Here is a 27,733-nt window from a genome sequence, read left to right as displayed (position 1 = left end):
TGGATTAACTCTAGGTCAATTCTGGATATAGAGATATATTCTCCCCCTGCCCCCATTTCTCCTCCTTATCTCTTCCCTCCCCTTAGGCTGGTTACTCTGGTTATTGGCCTGTCTAAACAAACATATTTAATCCAGTGTCTTGACACATGTTCTACACTTCCTTCTTTACACTTTCTCTCTCTCTCTGGAATAATCAAGCCATATAGTTTCTCCATCTGGGTAACTTTATCTTCATTCCATTTTCCCTGCCTCCATCTTTATTTTCCTTTCTATCTTTCTGGATTAAGCCTTTTAGTCTCTCTGCCTAATCAATGTTTATTTTTTCTTCCCCACCCCTGCCCCCGCCCCGTTCCTGTTATTTCTGTCCTTGTATGTGCTCTTCCATTAGCTCCACCTCCACCCTCTCCTTTACTTGTAGTCAGTGTTTTGGGGTTTTTTGTTTTTAGTCTTTAGGTTTTTGTTTTTGTTTGTTTGTTTGTGTTACTTATTTGTGCGTTTGCGTGGTTTTTTCTCCTGTTCGTCTGTTTTCCTTCACAGGGCTACTCCAAGGAACAAATCAAAGCACACCTGGTGGAGGGTCCATAATATTGCTACGAGTAGGGTAATAAAATAACCAAAGTCACAACAACAGAGAGCAAGTAACAATCTCCAGAAAAAAACCTCCTGAAGCGCCAGGCCCTGGACAGTGTATGACCCTCCTTTAATATAGCAGTGCTCACAGGTGCAGAGCACACAACAAGCTTTTAAAACACATAAGGGACAGAAAACTAGCCAAAATGATGAAACAGAAGAATTCTCCTCAAAAGAAATTCCAGGAAGTAGCGACAGCAAAGAATTCATCAAAACTGATTTAAGCAATATAATGGAACAAGAATTTAAAATAATAGTCACCGCTGGGGTTGAAAAAATTAATCGCTGGGCTTGAAAAAAGCATAGAGGACAGCAGAGAATCTATTGCTACAGAGATCAAGCGACTAAAAAATAGTCATGATGAATTTAAAAATGCTATAAATGAGGTGCAAAATAAAATGGAGGCGGCCACAGCATGGACTGAAGAGGCAGAGGAGAGAATAGGTGAATTAGCAGATAAAATTATGGAAAAAGAGGAAGCTGAGAAAAAGAGAGATAAAAAAATCCAGGAGTACGAGGGGAGAATTAGAGAACTAAGTGATGCAATCAAACAGAACAATATCCGTTTCATAAGAATTCCAGAAGAGAGAGAGAAGGGGCTGAAGGTGTACTTGAACAAATCATAGCTGAGAACTTCCCTGATCTGGGGAAGGAAATAGGCATTGAAATCCAAGAGACACAGAGAAGTCCCTTCAGACATAACTTGAATCGATCTTCTGCACTACATATCATAGTAAAACTGGCAAAATACAAGAATAAAGAGAGAATTCTGAAAGCAGCTAGGGATAAACGGGCCCTAACATACAAAGGTAGACACATAAGGGTAGTAGCAGACCTATCTACTGAAACTTGGCAGGCCAGAAAGGAACAGCAGGAAATCTTCAATGTGATGAACAGAAAAAATACGCAGCCAAGAAACCTTTATCCAGCAAGTCTGTCATTCAGAATAGAAGGAGATAAAGGTTTTCCCAAACAAACAAAAACTGAAGGAATTCGTCACCACTAAACCAGCCCTATAAGAGATCCTAAGGGGGACTCTGAGTGAAATGTTGGAAGGACCACAAAGTACCAGAGACACCACTACAAGCATGAAACCTACAGATATCACAATGACTCTAAACCCATATCTTCCAATAATAACACTGAGTGTAAATGGACTCAATGCTCCAACCAAAAGACATAGGGTATCAGAGTGGATTAAAAAACAAGACCCACCTATTTGCTGTCCACAAGAGACTCATTTTAGACCTGAGGACACCTTCAGATTGAAAGTGAGGAGATGGAGAACTGTCTGTCATGCTCCTGGAAGTCAAAAGAAAGCTGGAGTATCCATACTTATATCAGACAAACTGGACTTTAAATTTAGGCTGTAACAAGAGATGAAGAAGGGCATTATATAATAATTACAAGGTCTATCCATCAGGAAGAGCTAACAATTATAAATGTCTATGCGCCGAATACCGGAGCCCCCAAATATATAAAACAATTAATCACAAATATAAGCAAACTTATTGATAAGAATGTGGTAAATGCAGGAGACTTTAATACTCCACTTACAACAATGGATAGAACATCTAGACAGAGAATAAATAAAGAAACAAGGGCCCTGAATGATATCTTGGATCAGATGGACTTGACAGATATATTTAGAACTCTGCATCCCAAAGCAACAGAATATACTTTCTTCTCACATGCACATAGATCACATACCGGGTCACAAAACAGCCCTTAATAAGTATAAAAGAATTGAGATCATACCATGCATGCTTTCAGACCACAGTGCTATGAAACTTGAAATCAACCACAGGAAAAGGTCTGGAAAACCTTCAAAAGCATGGAGGTTAAAGAACATCATACTAAAGAATGAATGAGTCAACCAGGCAATTAGAGAAGAAATTTAAAAATATATGGAAACAAATGAAAATGAAAATACAAGAATCCAAACACTTTGGGATGCAGTGAAGGCAGTCCTGAGAGGAAAATACATTACAATCCAGGCCTATCTCAAGAAACAAGAAAAATCCCAAATACAAAATCTAACAGCACACCTAAAGGAAATAGAAGCAGAATAGCAAAGACGCTCCAAACCCAGCAGAAGAAGAGAAATAATAAATATCAGAGCAGAAATAAACAATATAGAATCTAAAAAAATGGTAGAGCAGATCAATGAAACCAAGAGTTGTTTTTTTTTTAATAAACAAAATTGATAAACCTCTTGTAAGACTTCTCAAAAAAAAGGGGGGGAGAGGAACCAAATAGATAAAATCATGAATGAAAATGGAATTATTACAACCAATCCCTCAGAAATACAAGCAATGATCAGGGAATACTATGAAAAACTATACACAAACAAACTGGACAACCTGAAAGAAATGACAAATTCTTAAGCACCCACACACTTCCAAAACTCAAACAGGAAGAAATAGAAAATTTGAACAGACACATAACCAGCGAAGACATTGAATCAGTTATCAAAAATCTCCCAACAAATAAGAGTCCAGGACCGGATGGCTTCCCTGGGGAATTCTACCAGACATTTAAAGCAGAGATAATACCTATACTTCTCAAGCTGTTCCAAAAAATAGAAAGGGAAGGAAAACTTCCAGATTCATTCTATGAAGCCAGCATTACTTTGATTCCCAAACCAGACAGAGACAGAGCAAAAAAAGAGAACTACAGGCCAATATCCCTGATGAATATGGATGCAAAAATTCTCAACGAGATACTAGCAAATTGAATTCAACAGCATATAAAAAGAATTATTCACCATGATCAAGTGGGATTCATTCCTGAGCTGCAGGGCTGGTTCAATATTCACAAATCAATGTGATACATCACATTAATAAAAGAAAAGATAAGAACCATATGATCCTGTCAATCGATGCAGAAAAAGCATCTGACAAAATTCAGCATCCTTTCTTAATAAAAACCCTCGAGAAAGTCGGGATAGAAGGAACATACTTAAACATCATAAAAGCCATTTATGAAAAGCCCACAGCTAACATCATCTTCAATGGGGAAAAACTGAGAGCTTTCCCCCTGAGATCAGGAACACGACAGGGATGTCCACCCTCACCACTGTTGTTTAACATAGTGTTGGAAGTTCTAGCATCAGCAATCAGACAACAAAAGGAAATCAAAGGCATCATAATTGGCAAAGATGAAGTCAAGTTTTCACTTTTTGCAGACGACATGATACTGTACATGGAAAACCTGATAGACTCCACCAAAAGTCTGCTAGAACTGATACATGAATTCAGCAAAGTCGCAGGATACAAAATCAATGTACAAAAATCAGTGGCATTCTTATACACTAATAATGAAGCAACAGAAAGACAAATAAAGAAACTGATCCCATTCACAACTGCACCAAGAAGCATCAAATACCTACGAATAAAACTAACCAAAGATGTAAAAGTTTTCTGTACGCTGAAAACTATAGAAAGCTTATGAAGGAAATTGAAGAAGATACAAAGAAATGGAAAAACAGGGGCGCCTGGGTGGCTCAGTCGGTTGAGCGTCCGACTTTAGCTCAGGTCATGATCTCACGGTCCGTGAGTTCGAGCCCCGTGTTGGGCTCTGTGCTGACAGCTCGGAGCCTGGAGCCTGTTTCGGATTCTGTGTCTCCCCCACTCTCTGACCCTCCCCTGTTCATGCTCTGTCTCTCTCTGTCTCAAAAATAAATAAACGTTAAAAAAATAAAAAAAAAAAAAAGAAATGGAAAAACATTCCATGCTCATGGATTGGAAGAATAAATACTGCTAAAATGTCAATACTACCCAAAGCAATCTACACATTCAATGCAATCCCAATCAAAATTGCACCAGCATTCTTCTCGAAGCTAGAACAAGCAATCCTAAAATTCATATAGAACCACAAAAGGCCCCGAATAGCCAAAGTAATTTTGAAGAAGAAGACCAAAGCAGGAGGTATCACAATCCCAGACTTGAAGCTATATTACAAAGCTGTAATCATCAAGCCAGCATGGTACTGGCACAAAAACAGACACATAGACCAATGGAATAGAATAGAGACTCCAGAACTGGACCCGCAAAAGTATGGCCAACTAATCTTTGAGAAAGCAGGAAAGAATGTCCAATGGAAAAAAGACAGTCTTTTTAACAAATGGTGCTGGGAGATCTGGATAGCAACATGCAGAAGAATGAAACTAGACCACTTTCTTACACTATTCACAAAAATAAACTTAAAATGGATGAAGGACCTGAATGTGAGACAGGAAACCATCAAAACCCTAGAGGAGAAAGCAGGAAAAAACATCTCTGACCTCAGCCACAGCAATTTCTTATTCAACACATCTCCAGAGGCAAGGGAAACAAAAGCAAAAATGAATTACTGGGACCTCATCAAAATAAAAAGCTTCTGCACAGCAAAGGAAACCATCAGCAAAACTAAAAGGCAACCGACAGAATAGGAGAAGATAATTTGCAAATGACATATCAGATAAAGGGTTAGTACTCAAAATCTATAAAGAACTGATCAAACTCAACACCCAAAAAACAAATAATCCAGTGAAGAAATGGGCAAAAGACATGAATAGACAGTTCAAAGTAGACATCCAGATGGCCAACCGACACATGAAAAAAAGTGAAACATGAAAAAGTGACACATGAAAAAAGCTTAACATCATTCATCATCAGGGAAATACAAATCAAAACCACAATGAGATACCACCTTACACCTGTCAGAATGGCTAACATTAACAACTCAGGCAACAACAGATGTTGGCGAGGATGCAGAGAAAGAGGATCTCTTTTGCATTGTTGCTGGCAATGCAAGCTGGTGCAGCCACTCTGGAAAACAGTATGGAGGTTCCTCAAAAAACTAAATATAGTACTACCCTATGACCCAGCAATTGCACTACTAGGTATCTATCCAAGGGATACAGGTGTGCTGTTTTGAAGGGACACATGCACCCCAATGTTTATAGAAGCACTATCAACATAGCCAAAGTATGAAAAGAGCCCAAATGGCCATCAATGAATGAATGGATAAAGAAGATGTGGTATATATATACAATGGAGAATTACTCAGCAATCAAAAAGAATGAAATCTTGCCATTTGCAACTACATGGATGGAACTGGAGGGTATGATGCTAAGTGAAATTAGTCAGAGAAAGACAAAAATCATGACTTCACTCATATGAGGACTTTAAGACACAGAACAGATGAACACGAGGGAAGGGACGCAAAAATAACATAACAGGGAGGGGGACAAAACAGAAGAGACTCATGAATATGGAAAACAAACTGAGAGTTACTGGAGGGGTTGTGGAAGGGGGGATGGGCTAAATGGGTAAGGGACACTAAGGAATCTACTCCTGAAATCATTGTTGCACTATATGCTAACTAATTTGGATGTAAATTTTTAAACATAAAAAATTAAATTAAAAAAAAAAAAACAGAAGATATCCAGATGGCCAACAGGCACATGAAAAGATGCTCAATGTCACTCCTCATCAGGGAAATACAAATCAAAACCACACTCAGATACCACTTCACACCAGTCAGGGTGGCTAAAATGAACAAATCAGGAGACTATAGATGCTGGCGAGGATGTGGAGAAACGGGAACCCTCTTGCCCTGTTGGTGGGAATGCAAACTGGTGCAGCCGCTCTGGAAAACAGTGTGGAGGTTCCTCAAAAAATTAAAAATAGATCTACCCTATGACCCAGCAATAGCACTGCTAGGAATTTACCCAAGGGATACAGGAGTGCTGATTCATAGGGGCACTTATACCCCAATGCACTTTCAACAATAGCCAAATTATGGAAAGAGCCTAAATGTCCATCAACTGATGAATGGATAAAGAAGATGTGGTTTATATATACAATGGAATACTACTTGGCAATGAGAAAGAATGAAATCTGGCCATTTGTAGCAATGTGGATGGAACTGGAGAGTGTTATGCTAAGTGAAATAAGTCAGGCAGAGAAAGACAGATACCATATGTTTTCACTCTTATGTGGATCCTGAGAAACGCAACAGAAGACCAGCAGGGAGGAGACGGGGGAAAAAAAGTTACAGAGAGGGAAGGAGGCAAACCATAAGAGACTCTTAAACACTGAAAATAAACTGAGGGTTGATGGGGGGTTGTGGGAGAGGGGAAAGTGGGTGATGGGCATTGAGGAGGGCACCTGTTGAGATGAGCACCAGGTGTTGTATGGAAACCAATTTGACAATAAATTTCATATTAAAAAAATTTTTTAAATAAAAAATAAATAAAAATAAAAAAAACTTCCACATGCAAGAAAGTAATTGAGCAATTAATAGAGTGAAAAGGCTACCTCTGAAATGGGAGAAAATATTTTCAAACAATATATCAATAAGGGATTAATTTCTAAAATATATAATTAACCCCTACAACCAAATAGCAAAATACCAAATAACTTTAAAAATGGCAAAAGACTTGAATAGACATTTCTCCAAAAAAAGACATAAAAATAGCCAACAGGTATATGAAAAGATGTTCAACATCAGTAATCATCACAGAAATTAAAATCAAAACTGCAATGAGATATCACTTCATACCTGATAGGAAGGTCATTATCAAAGACAACAACAGAAAATAAATGTTGGTGAAAATGTGGAGAATTGGAACCCTTGTTTACTACTGATGGGACTGTAAAATGATACAGGTGCTATGGAAAACAATATGGCAGATCCTCAAAAAAAATAAAAACAGAACTCCTATAAGACCCAGCAATTCCATGTTTGGGTATTTATCAAAAGAAAAACTGAAATAAGGATATTAAAGAGATACTAGCATTCCCATGTTCCTTGTACCATTATTCACAACAGCCAAGATGTAGAAACAACCCTACTGTCCATCAATGGATGAACAGATAAATATAATGTAGAATACACATACAATGGAATATTACTCAGCCATAAAAATGAAGGAAATACTGTCATATGCTGAATGAAACCTGAGGACATATGGTAAGTGAAATAAGCCAGATACGGAAGACAGATACTACATTCAAATGGCATCAAGTAGTCAAACCCATCAAAGCAAAAGTAGAATGGTGGTTGCCAGGGCTGGTGGAGGGAGGAAATGGGGAGTTGTTATTTGATGGATATAAAACTTCAGTCATGCAAATGGAAAAGTTCTAGAGATATACTACACACCACTATATTTATAGCTAATAATACTATACACTTAAAAACAGGGTTAATCTCATGCTGTGTGTTTTTACCACAATTTTTTTAAGTGCCATAAGAAGCCAAAGGAAGAACATGTCTAAGAAAAGATGTGGGGTCAAACACCTCAAATGATTTTGAAAGATCAAATAAGATGATATAGAATTAACCATTAGCTTTGGCAAAATACAGATCACTGACAAACGTGATAGAAACAATTTTAGTGCCAGTGGTAGGGAAATAATGAGATTAGCATGGAATAAAGAGAGAAAAGGAAGAAACTTCAAGACAGAGGAGTTGTTTTTACAAATATCAGAGAGAAATAGTACAGTGGAGAGAGAGGCTGGTATGGAGCCAGAGGACTTTTTTTTTAACAGGGGCAATAATAACATATGTTTGTATACTGACTGGAGTGATCCAGTAGAGGTAGAGAAAAATAATGACACAGGAGAGAGAGGGGATGAATTTGGGAGTAAACTCTGAGGAGATTTAAATGGATGTGATCCAGACCTCAAGTACAGAAGATGGACTTAGGGAGGAACATATCCAGGGTTTTCTCTTACGTAAAGAAAAAGCAGAATGTGTAGAAACCAGTGCAGGTAGGTTGCTGGGTTAATGACGGGAAACTGAGGAAGTTCTTCTCTGTACGTATATTGTGTGTGTGTGTGTGTGCGCGCGTGCGTGCGTGTGTGTGTGTGTGTGTGTGTAAAACATAAGATGAGGTCCTAAGTTTAGAGTGAGGTGGGAAGGAGCAAGTTGATTTGAGGAGCAAGAAGAAATATGAAATTATCATCTTAGAGAACAGGGAAACTAATTTACTGGGGATGTACAATAAGATATACGGTCAGAAATTTCTAGTGAGTTGAGGCATCCAGGCTATGTAATTTTTCCACCAGTAATGTTTAGCCACTGAAGTTTTCTGGGATTTAAATAAGTTTAAAAAAAAATAGAGGTTAATGAAGTTGAAGCTTTTCCAGGTAAGCAGATAGAAAGAGTGAGATAAGAGAATTAAGGACATTTTCAAGACTGGGACTCTAATGCTGGACCCAAGGAATTTGAACAGATACAAGGAGAAATAAGGACCTGAGGGTGTGATTAAGTCTAAACAAAACAGTTCTGTAGCCTTCCCTTCTAGCAACTTTCAAGTCAGTATCTTCACATCCCCCCGACCACCTACCCCAACCCCAAACACCACCTCTCCCCTACCCTTTCCTGGGAGAAAAGCTCAGGGCAAGACATGGCAGGAGTATGTTCAGAGCTAACTCTACAAAAGGCAGCCCTGGACTTCCTTCTCCTCCTCTTCCTCCCCTTGCCCCTCCTCCTTCCATAGTGCAATGTGGCCTGAGACATGCATTGAGATAAGTTCCCATTTGCCCATTAGGACACCTTCAAGCACATCTTCCTCTTCGCCACCCAAGAAGCCAGAGGGGACCTCCAGGAAAGCCTAGCAGGCAACTAAGATTATCCATTCATCTTAGTCCACTTTTCTTCATGAAGTAAATTCTCCAAGTAGATCAAGGAACACAACTATTATTTATAATGTTGACTAAGGATAAACATAGCTGCTTCCTAAAAATTAATTCACAGGAAGAATTCTATGTGAAACGTAGTATTGGCTGGCATTTAAGATAGAGTGGTAACAGAGCTGTCCATTCCCAGGGTCTGTGATGAAAGATAGGAACATAACAAGAGCACATCTAACAAATCAATGTGCCATCTGCTTCAGTACCTGGCCTCCGGAGGTGACTAATCCTGGCTGCTTCTCAAGAATGTTTAACCATCTCCTCCTGCCCCTCTTCCTGACCCATCTTCCTCTCTTAATAGAGCATAATAAAAACATATGGCTCTGTCGAAAGCTTCCGGCAGCAGAATTCCATGTGAACCATGGTAAATTTCTCTCTCACTTTTTCCTGCCTTCTGGAATATGTGATTTAGGCATTTTTCTGGCCCCCAATCTTCTAAGATGGATCCTAACCCCACCCAGAGAAGGAGAAATAAGAGAATATATAAACTTCTTGAAACTATCAAGTCCCATGATTGTATCCAGAAGTTCCTTGAGTGCTCATCAAGATGACATGTTCTCCGGTTTCCCCAAACTAATGCTTTTAGGTAAGAGGCAGCTTCATTAGTCGTAATAGGTAAAAATTTCTATATTAACAGAGCTGACTCCTTTGATCAACAATAAAACGTTTGTATACATATCTATGTATGCATGAGATTTAAACTTTTCTTTAAGGCTCAGAGTACATCAATTACTCTACTATTCTGCTTTCAAACAACGGCAGTGTCAACAATTACTTTAGGTATGTCAGTTTATTTGGCTCTATTTACATTGTTCCAGGCTGCTCACCAAAAACAATATAGACCCCAGCTGCATTCCTACTCTGGACCCGTCTGGAGGAAGGATTAATTAGGTAGCACCCACCAGAGGTCTACTTACAGGGCAGAGGGAAAAGACAAGCTTCTTGGAAAAATAGTTAAAGTCGATAACCACTATATGTGTGTACACACACACGTGCACATGGAGAGTGGGCTAAAATTGAGAATAATTCACAGTAAGGAATAAAGTCTATCCTACATATTATCTTCTATTTTATAAACTCATACCTGAGTTCTAGGGTAAGGGGGCAACAACAAAAGAATCAATATAAATTCAGAAAGCTCTTTTGCTGACATCCCTACTAGGCAAAAATATTAAAAGTTTCTGTCAATGTTGGCATTCGTAGCTCAAGCAGTGATGGCAGACCAGGTCAGAAGTTGGCATCAGCAGCTTCCACAATAGGGAAACCAGTTCTGGGAGCCTCTGACCACAGTGGAATCCAGGGCCTTTTTTACACACTAACATCCTCAACGTTGGGTCTCTGCAGACATAGCTCTGGCCGTGGCGGGATTGTCAGCAGCAGTGGTATTGTGGGTATAAAAATTGTGGAAGCACAGGTCCTGTAGATGTCCAATCAGCAAAAGTGACAACTCCTTAAAGTGTCCTCAAAACAGGAAAGAAGAAAAATGGCAGACACCATGTATGTGGTAGCCCCCAAAATCAGCTTATAAAGCATACTTAAGAATTTTACCAGAGATTTCTAGAACTATGTGGAAGTCCGTTAAAGAGGTGTCTGGGAAGTATCAAAACAGACAATTTCCCCATGATTCTGATTTTACTTTGGGAGTGGCAGGGTTTAGGAAACCCTACCTTCTGTGTCCCTGGGTCTTCTTTTGTTAGTCTTCCCCCATGAATATTCCCTATGTTACTGCTGATATATGACACTCAGCAGTCATATTCCTCTTCTTTGTAATTCACTCTCTATTTGGATTGGGTAGGGTTGGCATCAAATATGAGAAAATAAACTCTAAGTAAAGATATGAGAAATTTGCATAAGGGTAAAGTGTGTAAGCCTTAACCTGTAAACATTGTGTTATTCATTGAAGCAATGTGAGGATTTTTAAAAATTTTAACTGTTTTAGAACACAGATTATGTTCAATAACTAAAATTCAAGTGAATTATAACCACATTTATATATCTATGCCATGTCAACCATGCTTCAAACAAATGAGGCATGGTTTGCAAAATAAACAAGATCAATCATTTCCTTTTTTTAAGTTTATTTATTTATTTTGAGAGAGAGAGCACACGCTGGGAAGGGCAGAGAGGAGAGAGAGAATCTCAAGCAGGCTTCACACCATCAGCACAGAGCCCAATGTGGAGCTCGAACTCAAAAACCGTGAGATCGTGACCTGAGCGGAGATCAAGAGTCAGACACTTAACCGACTGTGCCACCCAGGCACCCCTCAATCATTTCCTTTTTAATAAAACATCAATTTATTGTTCACTTATGGTTTTGATGGCTTTCTGATGCTGATAATTTAACACATTTTGCATTCATGATACCACTATTACTCAAGAGCAACACTGAAAAGTTCTAGCTTATAGATAAATTGAGTGAATCTGTAACCTATAAATACAACAATAGTAGCTGAGCCTGTAACATAACGAAGAATGACACCAATGGACAACGAACCAACACAGGGTTGTTTCCTAAATTGTCATTAGTGACCACAAGCATCACCAGATAGGATGATTTTAAGTGCTGTTGATGGCTGATAGCAGTACTTTAAGGAAATGAGGGGAAAGGTTTTACATTTATCACAGCGACCTAATTTGAACACTTAGGTAGCAATTAAGTCACATTTATGTTCAAGGTGCATGAGGAACTATAATATCAGCTTATCAGTATGTTCCCAACCTGGGCCATTAGCCTGGAGTCAAATACCCATATTCTGGCTCTAAGCCTGATTGTAAATTGGAACGCTCATAAATAGACTGCATAGTCCAATAGAAAGAGCTTACTCAAAAATGTATATTTAAATTTGGTTCTGCCACTTACATAAAGGATCTCTTTAAAGCTACCCTAAAGCAGTGTTTTTCAAACTTTAAATGTGTATATAACAAGACCTGGGGAGGGGAGCACCTGGGTGGCTCAGTTGGTTAAGTGTCCAACTTCGGCTCAAGTCATGATCTCACAGTTTGTGGGTTGGAGCTCCGCGACAGGGCTCTGTGCTGACAGCTTGGAGCCTGGAGCCTGCTTCAGATTCTGTGTCTCCCTCTCTCTCTGCTCCTCCCCCGCTGTGCGCTCTCTCTCGTGCTCTCTCTCAAAAATAAATAAACATAAAAAAAAAAACAAAACACAAGACCTGGGGATCACATAAAATGCTCATTGTAATTAAACTGGTCTGAGGGGTGGAGTCTGAGCTCCATTTCTACAAGCTCCCCTATTCCTTCCCTGCTTCCTGGACCAACTTTGAGTGGCAAAGCCTTGGAGGTTTACTGATAGAACATGTAGAAAACATGTATGTACATGAGAAAGCATTTTGTAAAATGGCATCAGGATCACTTTATATTAAAAGTTGGTGATTCAGTTCAACTCATCAAGAAAAGTCTTAGAATAAATTATGTTCCAGATATTTAATTTTTCCTTTTTAGCAAAATCAAAAACACAACTGGGAATTGGAAAGGCAACACAAGAAAGATATTCATCCTAAACAATTTTGTTGCTTTTGTTTGCTTTCCAGGATTAATCTCAGTGTCACCATCCTAAAATTATACGGAAAAAAACTTGCTTTTTAAAAGAAATTTGTACAATTAGACCCAATCCTAGATACGTCCTGTAGATGGTCTCATCCCAATCAAAACAGAAATAGTAAGTTACAAGGAAAAGGAAAAAGATAGCTGGCTCCAGAAATACTGGCAACAAGAAGAGATCGTTGTAGGGAAAGACATTAAAAACTAATAAAAGCAGACACAAGAACACAGAAATCAGGACCATATAAACATCTAATTTCTCTAAGTAAAACTGCTCTTTTTCATTGCCATTGGCATTTTCTGGAAGAAATGAACAAAATCAACAGCATGATTATTGATTTCCAAAGTATTTCTGTGTTCCTTATCGAAAGTTTAAGCGTTGGTTTAAACCCTGACCTGTGTACACAGAGGGCAGGAGAGACCAAAGAAAGAAGCAGCCCCCCCCCCCAGCCTGGTAGGTGGCAAGTTTAGTAAAGCAAGAGAACCTACATACAAGGCTTGTCTTCAGTGGCCTCAAGAAGAGTACATCTTTGCACCCACCCACCAGAATCTTAGAGGCCTTACCCAGATTCAGTCACGTGTACTGCCAGATGGTCTCAATAACAACTTACTCTCTTAAGGCAGCATCCTTGAAAAGGGCTCCAGGTGTGGAAAATACATTCCAAGGATAGGGGTGGGGTAAGGAGTCTCTGTCTCCATGAACTCCTCCAACGCCAAGGAAACATACATCCTCTCTGAGTTCCAATACCACATATTTTAGCCCATCTTTCATTGTCACTTGGTCAGTTTGCTGCATTATGTGAAGAAGATTTTCATCACATATCAGAAAACGCACAGCTGATCCCTCCCATGGAATAATAAAACCCTTCCCGATGTTTCAAATTTTGGACAGAATGACTACCTATCATAGACCCAGATCACTAACACTTTACCCATATCAAGCAACAGCTTGCTTGCTCCAATGATGGATCTCTTTACCATGGTTCTGGAGGCACCATGATTACAGAGTTAGAATTCTACTGTAATGATGCCAGAAATTCATCAGACTCGCTCTCACCTGAATTTTATAGTCTGTCTTTCTGTTTGCATCTCTGTCGATCCTCTCTCACCTGCCCATAGTGAGAGGAAGTATCATTCATAACCCAAAATGCCAGGATATTGTTTAAAGAAACATGTATGAATGAAAATTTGGTTTGGTGTCATCAGAGGCTGGAAGAAATGACGAATGAGACTAAAATCTGAGAAACTGTCAACGTATTCTGACAGTACCATTCTTTTGAAAAGTAGACTAGAAGCAAAAACTACTAATACTAACTTAATTCCTTAGGCCAGTCAATACCAAATCATGACGCCATTTAATGCAAAACAGCCAGTAAGCGATTTGGTTCTGAAAGCATTAAAGACGCAGACAGGAGAGAAATGTTTAGAGATGCCACAACTGCACTCATGGTGGGGAATATCGTGCACCTGCATATTGTTCTTTGCACTAGCCCTGAATAATCTGGGTCAGCTGCCCCAAGAGGGTAGCCTCATTATCAAGCAGCTCTTCACTCTCTGGTTGCTTCACCTAAGAAAACCTGAACTTAGTGGATGACCGAGCAGGCGTTCCCTTCCACAGAAACACTTGTATGGTGCATCAGGAGTGGTTTTAAATGGTGGAGATAATTACTTAATTCAAGCTGCAGCAACTGGCCAAGTAAACATGTAGCAGCCAGGAAGCTATTAGCATGATTTTAAGGCAATTATTCCATTAGTGTTTAATAGTCTCCAATTAGTCTTCTGTATCAAAGTTTGAATGTCTTTTTTCCTCCAAAAATTCTCACAGTTGAGCAATGCAGAAAAGTACCAAACCCATTTTTACACCTAGATTTATATGTATGGATCTACCAAACCTACTGTACATGGGGAAATTCAGGGGTGTGGATTTGGCAAAACATTTTTTTTCTCAGAAGTATTGGGGGTGAGAATGGGATGCTTTGCAGGGGATTCGCTTTGAGTATAATATTAAGAAGGGCTGGGAAAGCAGTGAAAATTCCCACTGTGTCCAATGCCACAGCCCCTCTAGTACCATATTCAAAATGGGTCTCATGTGAAGCCTCCCAGTCTCACCCCCAATGGCTCTACTGGAAGACAAGCAGAATATCAAAGTCTCTGACCTCAGGTTTTCACTTTGACCCATGGGAAGAAAAGGAAAATTGCCCTGTATCCTGCTAATGCCTCGTTCCTTGTCCCCTCACCCTGGTTAGTAGTTCTTGCCACTGAGTCATCCCGATACAAATCCCAATGCATTTCCCTATTAAAAGTCTTAGGAGACTTTCCCCAAGGACCACTTTAGGGGCCAGATCATTTATCTGATGGTACATCATTTGCCTTCACTGAGCTGCATCTATGAAATGGAGTTAATAGAACCAGTGTGCTTCATGAGGTTTGGGGAAGGATTATGTGATCTGGTGTAAATACTACAGCTTTGAAAGGTGAAGAATTAGAGAAATGTAATATAATTCTGACATAGTATCATACCATCTCTCAGAACTAGCAATGTGAACTTAGGCTTTTAAACCCCCTGCATATCTGGTGAGTCATCTATCAGAAGGCTGGCATCAGAGTCCTTGCCTTTATTACTTTCTATGCGTACAGAAATGCTCAGGTGAGATCATATGAAAGCAACCATGTACAAGCCAAATAAAAAGCAAGAAAAGATAGGAACGCCTGTGGAAGTGAGAGTGAAATTTTGCCAACAAAGTTGTGCACTTTCTATCGTCTCCTTCAAAAGAGCAATCTGGAGGCTCACCCGGGTCTCAGGGTAAGTGCAGGGTGGAGAAGCTGGGTTGTTCTTTTCCTCGGAGATACCTGGGCTCTCGGGAAGCAACCTCTTGAAGAAGGGCAAAAGGAGACAAACCCTTCCTTCAGGGGTTGGCCCTCAGAATGCAACCTGTGCCTGTCCTAGGAGCCAAACATCCACTTGACTAACGACCACTGATTTGAGTTACTGATCAATTCCAGCGCTGCTGGCTAGATAGAGCCTGTTGGGATTTTTCAAAAGAACCCTTCTCTCTTGTTTTTTCTCCTTTCCTCTTTATTATGTCTTCCTCCAGTGGCTGAGAGGGGGCGCTGGATGGGGCAGGTCAAGAGGAGATAGACCAGAAGGGTGAACTTGATAACCAGGCTGAGCTCTGGGCTAGGGATGGACTACCTTTGGGTAAATTGTCCTTTAGCCGGGTCCTGGGGGGATCAGACATCTGCACCCGCAGCCCAAGTGAAGAGTCAAATTGGTAACCAAGTATGGCCGTGGCCCCAGCTCTCACCGTAGTAGTCCGCCCTGAAATGTCCCTCTCTCTTGCACACCTGAGCTAGGGGCTACTGAGCGCTCCCGCCCCAGAAAGCTGCCTAGTTCTCTGGTCTAAACCGCGCGCGCCATGCTGAAGACTCTGGGTCCCTCGAGTCTCTTCCTCGCTTTGCCGGACTTCCTTCTAGGCTGTCTGGACGCTTGCACTGTCCGCTTTTTCACCTTTCGTTGGCCAGTTCATCGCACCCTCGGCCGCCGCTCACGCAGGTTTCCCTGCTGAGCTTCTGTCCCAAGCAACAGACGCTCGGTCCGCAAAGGTTTGCTTTCCTGACCCGGGGGCTACACGACGCTAACAGCACTCGGAACGCAATCCAGACGGTGACCACGCGGCCAAGCCCGCCGGGTCCACGCAAACAGGGAAGCGGCGCCCCTCCGCCCCTCGCTCCCTTCAGCTCCCCGTCAAGGGCAGTGGTCACGCCGCCGCGGGTCCCCGAACTTTCATCGCTCTTCGGGAAGCGCTTTGTCTCTTTAAAGGAGACTGGGGACGAATATTAATGGTTCGGGTAGGTTCTAACCGAGAATCTACCAAATCCGCTCGACTCCGTGACAGGGATGGAGTCGGAGGTCCACGAGCCGGAGCCGAGCCCTCGGACGCCAGCTCGCGCTCCCCGCGCACTGTCACCCCGCAGACCCAGAAATCGCCCCCGCCCCCCCCCACCCCGAGTCTGGGAGGAAAACCGTGGGAGGGGGCACGAGGAGGACCCTAGGGCCGAGGCTTCCCCCTGCCCCAGTCCTCTCGCACAGCCTGCCTGCTACCACAACCCAGTGCAACAGCAGTCACCTTGACTTGCCGCGCCACGGTCCCCAGAGGTTTGCAAAACGCCAGGAGGCCCGAGGCTCCCAGCGCGCGCTCGCCTGGCCGGAGACCCACCCCTGGGGACGAGCTCCTCTCCCTCGGGCAGCGTGGCAAGTTACCACTCCGTGGCAGATCATGCAGGGCGGGGCGGGTGGAGCGCCCCGTCGGCAGCCTCTGCGCGCCTACCTGGGATGGCTAAATTGGTGAGGGGGATGCTGTGGATGCTGTCCGGCAGAGTTGCCATCCAGTCGGCGAATTTCAGCTCGCTCTTCCCCTGAGACGAGGCCATCGTGCCGGTCGGCGTGCCGCGCGCTGGTCCCCACACTCCCGGGCAGGCTGGCAGGCTGCTGCCGCTAATCCAGTGTTTGCTCCGGCCCCGCTAGAGTTTACACTCCGCTCTGCGCCACACCCACAGGATGGCGCAGACACATGCTAATTTTAATAATTATTCAAAACACCCCGTGCTCCCCTAGTGCCTCCGCCAGACTCCGCCGGAGCTTTTGTTCCTGACGTCCGTGCTCGGCTTTCTGCTCTCTCCCCTCCCTCCCCGCCTCCCTCCTCCCGTCTTGTCCCTCCTATGCGTCTCTGCCTTTTCTCGCCATTCTGCAGCTTTCCTTGGCTTCTTTGTAACTTGGTTCACCCAGCTGCTTTGCCCAGGGTCTTGCTCGGCCCTTTGATGTGACTTCCTGGTCCAGTCTGGACGAAAGACAGTCCGGTGGTTGGAGCTAAAATCCTAGTGGACTTGGGATGCTATCGCCTCCTGGGGAGCAGACTCGCCTACTGGCTCTCAGGACTTTCCATTCTTACCAAAGAGCTTTCCTTTTTTATAAGCTACAACAGGTTGTGCCTCTCCTCAGCCGGAGCCCACAGCCCTGCGTATAACAAAATGGTGGTCTTTAATCACCATTTGCCTCATTTGGGGAATGGTTGGCAATTGTGCGGTAGGCAAAGAGCAGTAAACTCCAGGTGGTTCCTACTTAATTCCTGATACCCTGTTCCAGACGTTTCAAGGTAAAGAAGCATTTCAACCCCTTCGTTTCTGGGATCATGAGAAATCTGTTATCGCCATGGGAAAGCTATGTCCTCTGTCTCGTTTTCACGGCACTCAGGACAAGGCTAAAGCCCAATGATAGAAGAAAATCACATTTCCTGGTGACATACTGTGATTATTGCCAGTACCATTTGGTGGAATTTATTTGGCAACGTTCAAAATGATTTATGCGATTGTCTGATTTTTCATTCCTTGGCAGACTAGAGAGATGTGTCTCTCTCAGGAGAAATCGCTCATTGAGCCTCCAAAGAACTGTCTTGGTCCACCTGCTCTCAGATGAGAAAGAGAAGGGAAAGTTTTACAAACGTGATGAGTCTAAGGGCGGCCTGAGGAATGTATAAGTGATGCACTGAAAATTGGCTAGGTCTTTGCAACCCAGAGAATGTAGATGCAACACGGTACCTCTGTTCTATGATCCAGTGGTGTGTAAATCCTGTTCCTAAAGTAAATGCTATTCGGTTGGGGAAATGAAAACAAGGTGAGAGAGAGAGCTGTCAAACCTGGGAATGATCATTTCATTTCAGTAAACCCTACAGCACTAAAATCCACAACTAAAGCTTGTTTATCCTATGAAGATGCATAGCCCAAAGAATATTGACTCCAAATAGGGAGCACTGGGAGAAGGTTGGAGAGAAGAGATCAGTCCCCATCCTTGTGATCAAATTTTCCATTCCTGCCTAGAATCAGTTCATAGCTTCAAGAAGACATGGCAGGCTTATCTTTAAGAATAAGGTAGAAACGTCCTGGGATTTTTTTTTTCCTAAGGCAAATCTTAATATTCTTGCTAGCCTAGTAGGAGCCCACATATCCTTTTGAATAGAGTGAAGAATTTAGCTCACTATAAGATTCTACAAATACCACCCTTCTGACTAATGTTGGTGCTCTGTGGGCATCATGGCAGGGCCATGATAGGAGCTCAGATCTGGAATCAGCTGCTCTGTCTCTGAGTATGTTGGGCAAGTCTTCTAGTCTCTGTCAGCCCTAGTTATCTCCATTATAAAATAGTGATAATAACTCAGAGATTTGTAGTAAATCTTCTAGGGGCATATATGAAAAGCTTTGTTATCAGCAAAGCAGCATATGAAATGTGAGATTTATGTTTATTCAGACAATAACATATGTCTATTTTATTGCCTTTTCTATAATTACAGAGTATTCATCTTCAAGAGAATGAAATAATTATTGAATCTTGGGAATATTTTTTAATAGGATACACTTTAAAAATATGCCCTGCTCAAGTATGTTGAACTTATGTGTCTCTAAAAATTTACAAACATTTTTTATTATTTTTTTAATGAAACCACATTAAATGTTGAGGAAAGTTGTCTCTATAAGGAATTGTACACTGTATCTTTTGGTAAAGCAAACAATCCCTCTCCTATTTTATCTGCTTTAAATTCCAGAATTTTTAATATATTGATTTTGCATAAAACTTCACGTTTCTCAGCATGCAATCCACCAGAAAGGACAGGGTTGAAAGTTGATAGTTCTGAATTTCTTTCCCAGCCTTATAAACAATCTTTTAGGCAACTTTATGACCCAGTTTCCTCATCTTTCTATTACCAGTACTGCAACCACTTACTAAATGACATTAAGAAAATCATGTGATTTCACTGGGTTTTACTTTCCCCGCTGTATAAGTCACGGTTCTCTGCATATATACACACACACACACACACACACATACACACACACACACACAGAGAAGTAGGGAGAGGAAAGGTGGGAAGGAAGGAAGGAGAGAGAAGGATTTATTTTAAGGAGCTTGCTCATGTGATCATAAGAGCTGGAAAACCCAAAAGGCAGGCCAGTAGGCTGGGAACTCAAGTGGGACTTCTATGCTGCGGACTTGAAGAGGAATTCTTTAGGAAACCTGTCTCAGTTCTTAAGACGTTTAACTGATTGGGTGAGGCCCAACAACATTATAGAAAATAATCTGCTTTACCCAAAGTCAAATAAGTATATGCTAATCATATCCACAAAGACCTTCACAGCAACATCTAGGTTAGTATTTGACTAAACTATTGGGCATCATAGCCTAGCCAAGGTGACACATAAAATTAACCATCACTACCACTGGCAAACTGGACTAAACTAGAAGTTGTTACTGATTTCTAATGACCGCTGTGACTCTAGTATTCTACAACCGATACTTTCTCATGCATATGGCTGCTGGAAATAGCAAGAGAAAGAATGAAAATATTTCCTTTGTCTCTTTTTTTTAACTCTATCCTTTTACCCTAAGAAAACTCAGGGTATAGAATAAAATTTTCATCGCCACAACAGAGATGAGAAAATAGTAATGATTTTTAATCATGGTATCAATAACAGCTAACCTTAAAAAATTGTTCTAAGCATTAGTGGAAAGAACAAAATAACTTATTGCAGTGGTTTCATGCTACCATTAAAACTTATTCATGTACCCTAGTTGTCCATCAAAATCACACATGCCCAGTTTGTAAACATTGCTACTTATTTAGAACGTTTTCTTCATATCCTCTTCCACTATTAAGAATACATGGTTCTTTCTTCCTAGGAATAAACCCATGCTTATATGGTCAGTCCATCTATAACAAAGGAGGCAAGAATATACACTGGGGAAAAGTCTCTTCAACAAATAGTGCTGGGGAAACTGGGCAGCTACATGCAAAAGAATGAAACTGGATCACATTTTTACACCATGCACAAAAATAAACTCAAAATGCATTAAAGGGGAGCCTGGGTGGCTCAGTCGGTTAAGCATCCGACTTCAGCTCAGGTCATGATTTCACGGTTCATAACTTTGAGCCTTGTGTCTGACTCTGTGCTGACAGCTCAGAGCCTGGAGCCTGCTTGAAAGTCTGTGACTCCCTTCTCTCTGCCCCTCTCCCGCTCACACTCTGTCTCTTCCTGTCTCTCAAAATATAAATAAATGTTAAAAAAATTTTAATGGATTAAAAACCTAAATATAAGACCTTAAACCATAAAAATCCTAGAAGAAAACATAGACAATAATTTGACATTGGACTTAGCAATATTGTTCTAGATATATCTCCTCAGGCAAAGGAAACAAAATCAAAAATAAACTGATTGGAACCACAACAAAATAAAAAACTTTTGCACAGTGAAGGAAACCATCAACAAAACAGAAAGGTAAGCTACTAAATGGGAGAAGATATTTGCAAGTGATATGTATGGTAAGGGTTTAATATCCAAAATACATAGAGAATTTATACAATTCAACACACACACACACACACACACAAAACAAAAATCAAAACCTGGGCAGAAGACCTGAATAGACATTTTTCCAAAGAAGACAGAGATGGCCAACATGTACACATGAAAAGATGCTCAACATCACTAATCATCAGGAAAATGCAACTCGAAACCACAATCAGATATCACCTTACACCTGTCAAAATGGCTAAAATAAAAAAGACAAGAAATAACAAGTGTCGGCAAGGAGGTGAAGAAAAAGGAACCTTTATGCAGCTGTTGGTGGAAACGTAAACCAGTACAACCACTGCGAAAACCAGTATGGAGTTTCCTTAAAAAATTAAAAATAGAAATACCATATGACCCAGTAATTCCACTACAGGATATTTATCCAAAGAAAATGAAAACACTAATTCAACAAGATTCATGCACCTCTATGTTTACTGCAGCATTTTTTTCAATAGCCAATATAAGGAAGCAGCCCGAAGGTCTACTGATAGATGAATGGATAGAGATAGGTATAATGGGATATTATACCACATATATATTATACCATATATAATGGAATGGAATATTACTCAGCCATGGTAAAGAATGGGATTTTGCAATAACATGAATGGAACTAGAGGGTATTATTCTAAGTGAAATAAGTCAGACAAAGCAAAAATACAAAGTGATATAACTTATATGTGAAATCTAAAAAACAAAACAAATGAACAGACAAACAAAAAGCAGACTCTTAAATACAGAGAACAAACTGATGGTTTCCAGAAGGGAGGTGGGTAAGAGGATGGGCAAAATAGCTGAAGGAAATTAAGAGATACAAACTTTCAGTTATAAATAAGTTATGGCGATTAAAAGTACAGCATAGGGAATATAATAAATAATATTTTAATATGTTGTTTGGTGACAGATGATGACTACACTTATCATGGTGAGTCCTCAGTAATATACAGAATTATTGAATCATAATGTTGTATACCTGAAACGAATATAGCATTATATGTTAATTATACTTCGATTTAAAAAGTAAAATATATTAGAGGAAAAAATATACATGCCTCTTTGCTATGCATTTTCTTTCAGTAGTTCACAATATTTCTCAGTTGTTGGAGAGAATATGTGTTTTATTTTTATAATTAAATTGTTCCTGAATTATGTTCTGAAAAACAAAGATTCTTATAGGTCAGAAAACATTAGAACACATTTCAGCTGAACAATAAATATTTTAAAAGAGGATGTCTGCTTAATGATCTTAGCCAGATCATTAAAAAACACAGTGTTTGGAAATATACATTTATAGAGTCAAACTTAAAGAAAAGGGCATATAAAATGGGCAATAAAGAACCTTTGTAAAATTAACTATTAAAATCAATGTGGATTTTTTCTCACTATTCTTTACAATAGTCCATTCAAAAAGTTTTACTGTATTTCGAGTATAAAAACGCTTTCTGCGCTTAAGTTCAAAGTAGAAAAAAAGTTACAATCCCCATTTCCCTCCACCATTTTGACCCTGCAGTTTTCGGTTCTCACTCTTCCCTCTTCCCCTATGTCTGCACCTTATGTGCCAGCCCAGAAGAAGCTATTAGCACCCACTGAATATAATCTAGCGGTTGGAATCACGTGCTCTTGAATCAGAAGGCCTGGGTTCAAATCCATGTTTTCCCACTTATTGTGTGTTTCTTGGTTTCCTTAACTAATGTGTGAAGAGAAATTATTTCCTCCTGTGGGTGGGAAAATGGAAGGCACTCCGAGGCTTAAATGGAGAACTTAAAATTTACTGAGCAGAATAGGAACTCCGTAAACTTTATAGTTCTGCTTCTTGCGACCACCACGGAATGCACTTTCGTGCTTTTACCTGTCAAAATTCTAACTCATCTTTGCAACTCCCCTTACTATCCATAGTAGAAGTAATCTTCTCTTTCTGCACACCCACTGCAGTTTGTTTATAGCTATCTTGTAGTGTATTTCTAATTCTGCATTTAGCCTTAAAGCATTATATGGACAGGGATGGTGTTATTTGATACCCTATAATGGCTTTCACAGTGCCTCAGACATAATAAGGGCTCATAATAATCTCTCACTTACTCATTTCGTAAATATTTCTTGAATGTCTCTTATGTGGTCTTAGAGAAGATAGAGCAGCAAGTCCCTTGAATTTGTTTCTAGGAGAAAGTGGCAAATGATAACTTAATGGCTGAATAAATAAATGACATCTCAATGTCAATAAGCCTCCTTTAGTCTTCCTGTCTTTTAGCACTTTACTAAGTACTAAAAGACATAACTTATTTTTGAGAGTATATTTTGAAAGAAAAGTTGGTTCAAATTGTTTTGCATCTCTACTGTTTCCTCTAATTTGTCCCAGCCCTAGTGCTACCTTGGTAAAGTCAGTGATGACACTTAGAAAAAACATGATGTTGATTTTGAGGGGTTATTACTTGCAAAATGTTTGAGTTGCCAGAGAATGGCAGTTGCTAGAGGGGAAGGATGGAAGGAAGAGACTGCTTTTAGGTTCATGTGCAGAATTTTAAAAAATCCTGAAACTTTTTTTACTCATCTTTGCTAAATATAAAATAATTACCCCGTAATTATACCAGTGCTCATGGCAGTATCAATCTCAATTGCCAAAAGGTGGAAACAACCCAAAATGTCCATTGACAGATGAGTGCATAAACAAAATGTGGTATAATTGCATAATGGAATATTATTCAGCCTTAAAAAGGAAGGAAATTCCAATACCTGCTACAACATGGATAAGCTTTGAAGACATTATGCTAAATGAAATAAGCCAGACACTAAAGGACAAATACTATGTGATTCCACTTATATCAGCTACCTAACACAGTAAAATACATAGAGACGGAAAGTGCAACATTTAGGTATCAGAGGCTGGGGAAGTGGAAAATGAGAATTATGGTTTAATGGGCACAGAGATTCAGTTTAGGATCATGAAGAAGTTCTGGAGATGGATAGTTAGTGTGATAGCTACACAACAATGTACTGAATGCCATTGAACTGTACACTTAAAAATAGTTCAGATGGTACATTTTATGTTACATGTATTTTATCATAACAACAACAACAAAAAAAAACACCTAAGGACCAGCAACTGTTGGCCATCAGAAGGACCATAGCTGTTTGATCAACTGTAAAGTTCCTACCATAATCATTGAGTAATAGTTTATCTTTTAGCTGTTGACTACCAGGAACACACCTGAAAATATACAAATTGGGTTTATTATTTTTTGCTATGAGGGAAAACACATATCATGAGAACTTTAGGACATCTCCCTAAAGGGGTGTTTGAACTGTAAAATTTACTCTTTATTCGGGGGGATGATTTAAGGAAGTGTGTTTGTTTTGATTTGGATGCTGCCAGGAAGTGGTGTATGGGGTAATTCAATGAGGATCTTTAAAAGTCTTATCTAGAAGGAGGATAGACTAGACTAAGGCTAGAGCTATATAGTAAGTAAAGAATCAAGAGTCACTCATGAGAGCACAGTATATCAGATTATTTCTGTGGCACGGACAATACCAATGTTTTGGTATTGTCTGTTTTCAGAGATGATTACAGAGGGATCATGTCTTTTTTTCATCAAGGTCACAGAGTGGCCTTGTCTAATGCTGATGTTCTGTGAATGTGTTTATGTCCAACAGGTGAATACCAAAGCCAAGCTGATAGGACCTGGAGAACAGCTAGATGCCAGGGACTAATTTTCTCTTTCTCACTCGTTAAGTAGAAGGACATGGCCCAATGTAATTTATCTGGAGTTCTAAGAATCCTAGTCTAGTAGATCTTTGTCAACAATAGAGATCATTAGCAACTTTGATAGGCACTCCCCATCGATAACATTTTCATTTATACTTTATGGCATGAACAGATTGATGCAACAAAGCAAATTATATGTCTGCATGTGTAAGCTCATATTTCATGAGTGTTCTTGCACAAGTATGCCCCATGAAACCTTTTGTATCCTCTTGCCACCATCGAATAGCTCCTTGGGTATATAGAAGCAAAGATAATCCCTGCTGCAGGGTAACTCACTCAACTTGCAAACCCCAAACTCAACCATCTATATCTTGGGCTGTGTGGTGGGCACAGGTAATGCTGTGGGACACCACGAACACCTTGGGGAAGATTCTGAGAAGAAAAGCCAGATAAGGAGCTCTCAGTGTAGCCCTAGTCCTAGAACTGCAGATCAGCTGGGGAACAGTATGTCAGACATCATATATGAGTGAAATCATATGGTATTTATCTTTCTCTGATTGACTTATTTCACTTAGCATTATACTCTCTAGCTCCATCCACACTGTCGCAAATGGCAAGATTTCATTCTTTTTTATGGATTTCATTCAAGACGTGATATATATATCGTATCTTCTTGGACCATTTCCATAATTTGGCTATTGTAGACAATGTTGCTGTAAACATTGGGGTGCATGTATCCCTTTGAATTAGTATTTTCATATTCTTTGGATAAGTACCCAGTGGTGCAATTGCTGGATAGTAAGACACTTCTATTTCTAACTTTTTGAGGAACGTACGTACTGTTTTCCAGAGTGGCTGCACCAGTTTGCATTCCTACCAACAGTGCAAGAGTGTTCTCCTTTCTGGGCATCCTTGCCAACACCTGTTGTTTCTTGTGTTGTTAATTTGAGCCATTCTGACCGATATGAGGTGACATCTCATTGTATTTCCCTGATAATGAATGATGTTGAGCATCTTTTAATGTGTCTATTGACCATCTGTATGTCTTCTTTGGGAAAACATCTATTCATGTTTTCTGCCCACTTTTAATTGGATTATTTGGCTTTAGGGTGTTGAATTTTTAATAATAATTAAAAAAAACAAGACTTAGGCCTCATTTTGTTCACTACACACCAAGTCACCCACATGACTACTAAATTATTTTATTATGTATCATATGTATATAAGATGTAATATTTGTTTACTTTCTCATATAGGCATTAATATAATTTTACTTAATTACTGCATATAGCTTGAAAATAATATTTGGAAGCACATTTTTTAATGTTTATTTATTATTGAGAGAGCATGAGCAGGGTAGGGGCAGAGAGAGGAGGAGACACAGAATCCAAAGCAGGCTCCAGGCTCTGAGCTGTCAGCACAGAGCCTGACACGGGGCTTGAACCCACAAACCATGAGATCATGACCTGAGCTGAAGTCAGAAGCTTAACTGACTGAGCCACCCAGGCGCCCCTTATTTGAAAGCATATTAAGAATACATTTGAGGGGGCGCCTTAGTGGCTTAGTTGGTTAAGTGTCTGACTTTGGCTCAGATCATGATCTTGTGGTATGTGAGTTCGAGCCCCACGTCAGGTTGTATACTGACAGCTCAGAGCCTAGAGCCTGTTTCAGATTCTGTGTCTCCCTCTCTCTCTCGGCCCCTCCCCCACTCATGCTCTGTCTCTCTCGCTCTCAAAAGTAAATAAAACATAAAAAAGAAATTTTTAAAAAAAGATGCTCTGAAGATACATATAGGGGCACTTTCACTGTTATAGAGAAATAACATTGCTAAAATATAGGAATGCATTCTATCTAATAATGATGTAAATATTTGTACAGAGTGCTAAATGGCTATATTTGGAATCAAAGTATCTTTAAAAGCTTGTATAAGGAGCTTGTAAACAAACTTGCCTTTACACACACTGCAGAAGATGGTTACGAAATTTATACCACATCAAATAAGGAACAAAGTATCATTAATATAAAGTCACTCAGGAGAAGCCTTCCTGGCCCCAGCAAAGACAACTGTGGACCCGGAAGAGATGAATGCCAAGTCCATAATAAATCACATAGCAACTGACAAAAAAGGTCCAAAAGGAGACTGCAAATGCCTAGACTTCCCTGGCTGAGAGATTCTAATTTGTAAGGCACCTGGAAGAGAATAAGAGCTAAGAAAACACAATTCAAGAGGAGACCTCCCCACAACCTTCCCACATCACTGTGGGATAAGGAAGTTATGGAGCTACCTTCCAGAAACAGAAAAATCAGTAAACATACAGCCTCTAAATTTTAATGAGATTGGCAGAAAACTCATGTGGTCAGGAAACTGAAAAGTGGCACACTTCTCAAAGTGAATCATGCTGGTTTGACTCCAAAAAGTCACAAGACTAATCTTGATTTTGCATAGAAATCCCAAATGCAATACTTAAAGTTATGGTTAAGTAATGTGGCCACCTGCAGGCTGTTAAGCCACAGAAGAATGTCCCAGTATGCACTGGCTAATAACAGGGAAATTATTTTTTATTTAAAATATTTTCTAGTAAGAAAATTATAACCCAGCATTATCACGTACTTTGTGTAATTATAAAACCTGAATTTTTCAACATGACAATTGTTGTTATAATTTTCCACGAAGATATTACTCATTAAACCTCATTGTTAACTTTGATTAGTGAGATTGAAAGAGAATAGATCTATGATTATTCATGCCACTCATATTTTCTTT

General features: G+C 40.0%; 1 protein-coding gene across 1 annotated transcript in view; it reads right to left on the bottom strand.

The window, feature by feature from the left end:
• The window catches only part of PLCXD3 (phosphatidylinositol specific phospholipase C X domain containing 3), a 165,705-nt gene extending 148,405 nt beyond the window's left edge, over window positions 1-17,300 (bottom strand). The window contains exon 1 of the mRNA XM_047073802.1: window positions 17,198-17,300. Within this exon, the coding sequence (XP_046929758.1) occupies window positions 17,198-17,300 (103 nt within the window). The remainder of the gene's footprint in view (window positions 1-17,197) is intronic.
• Window positions 17,301-27,733: the final 10,433 nt, after the last annotated feature.

Source organism: Lynx rufus, unplaced genomic scaffold, assembly GCF_022079265.1.
Source record: "Lynx rufus isolate CCGP_SWC_20201006 ecotype Redwood Valley unplaced genomic scaffold, mLynRuf1.p SCAF_1, whole genome shotgun sequence".
NCBI lineage: Eukaryota > Metazoa > Chordata > Mammalia > Carnivora > Felidae > Lynx > Lynx rufus.
The sequence above is the reverse complement of the archived record's forward strand: the minus strand, read 5'-3'. Positions and strand labels throughout refer to the sequence as shown.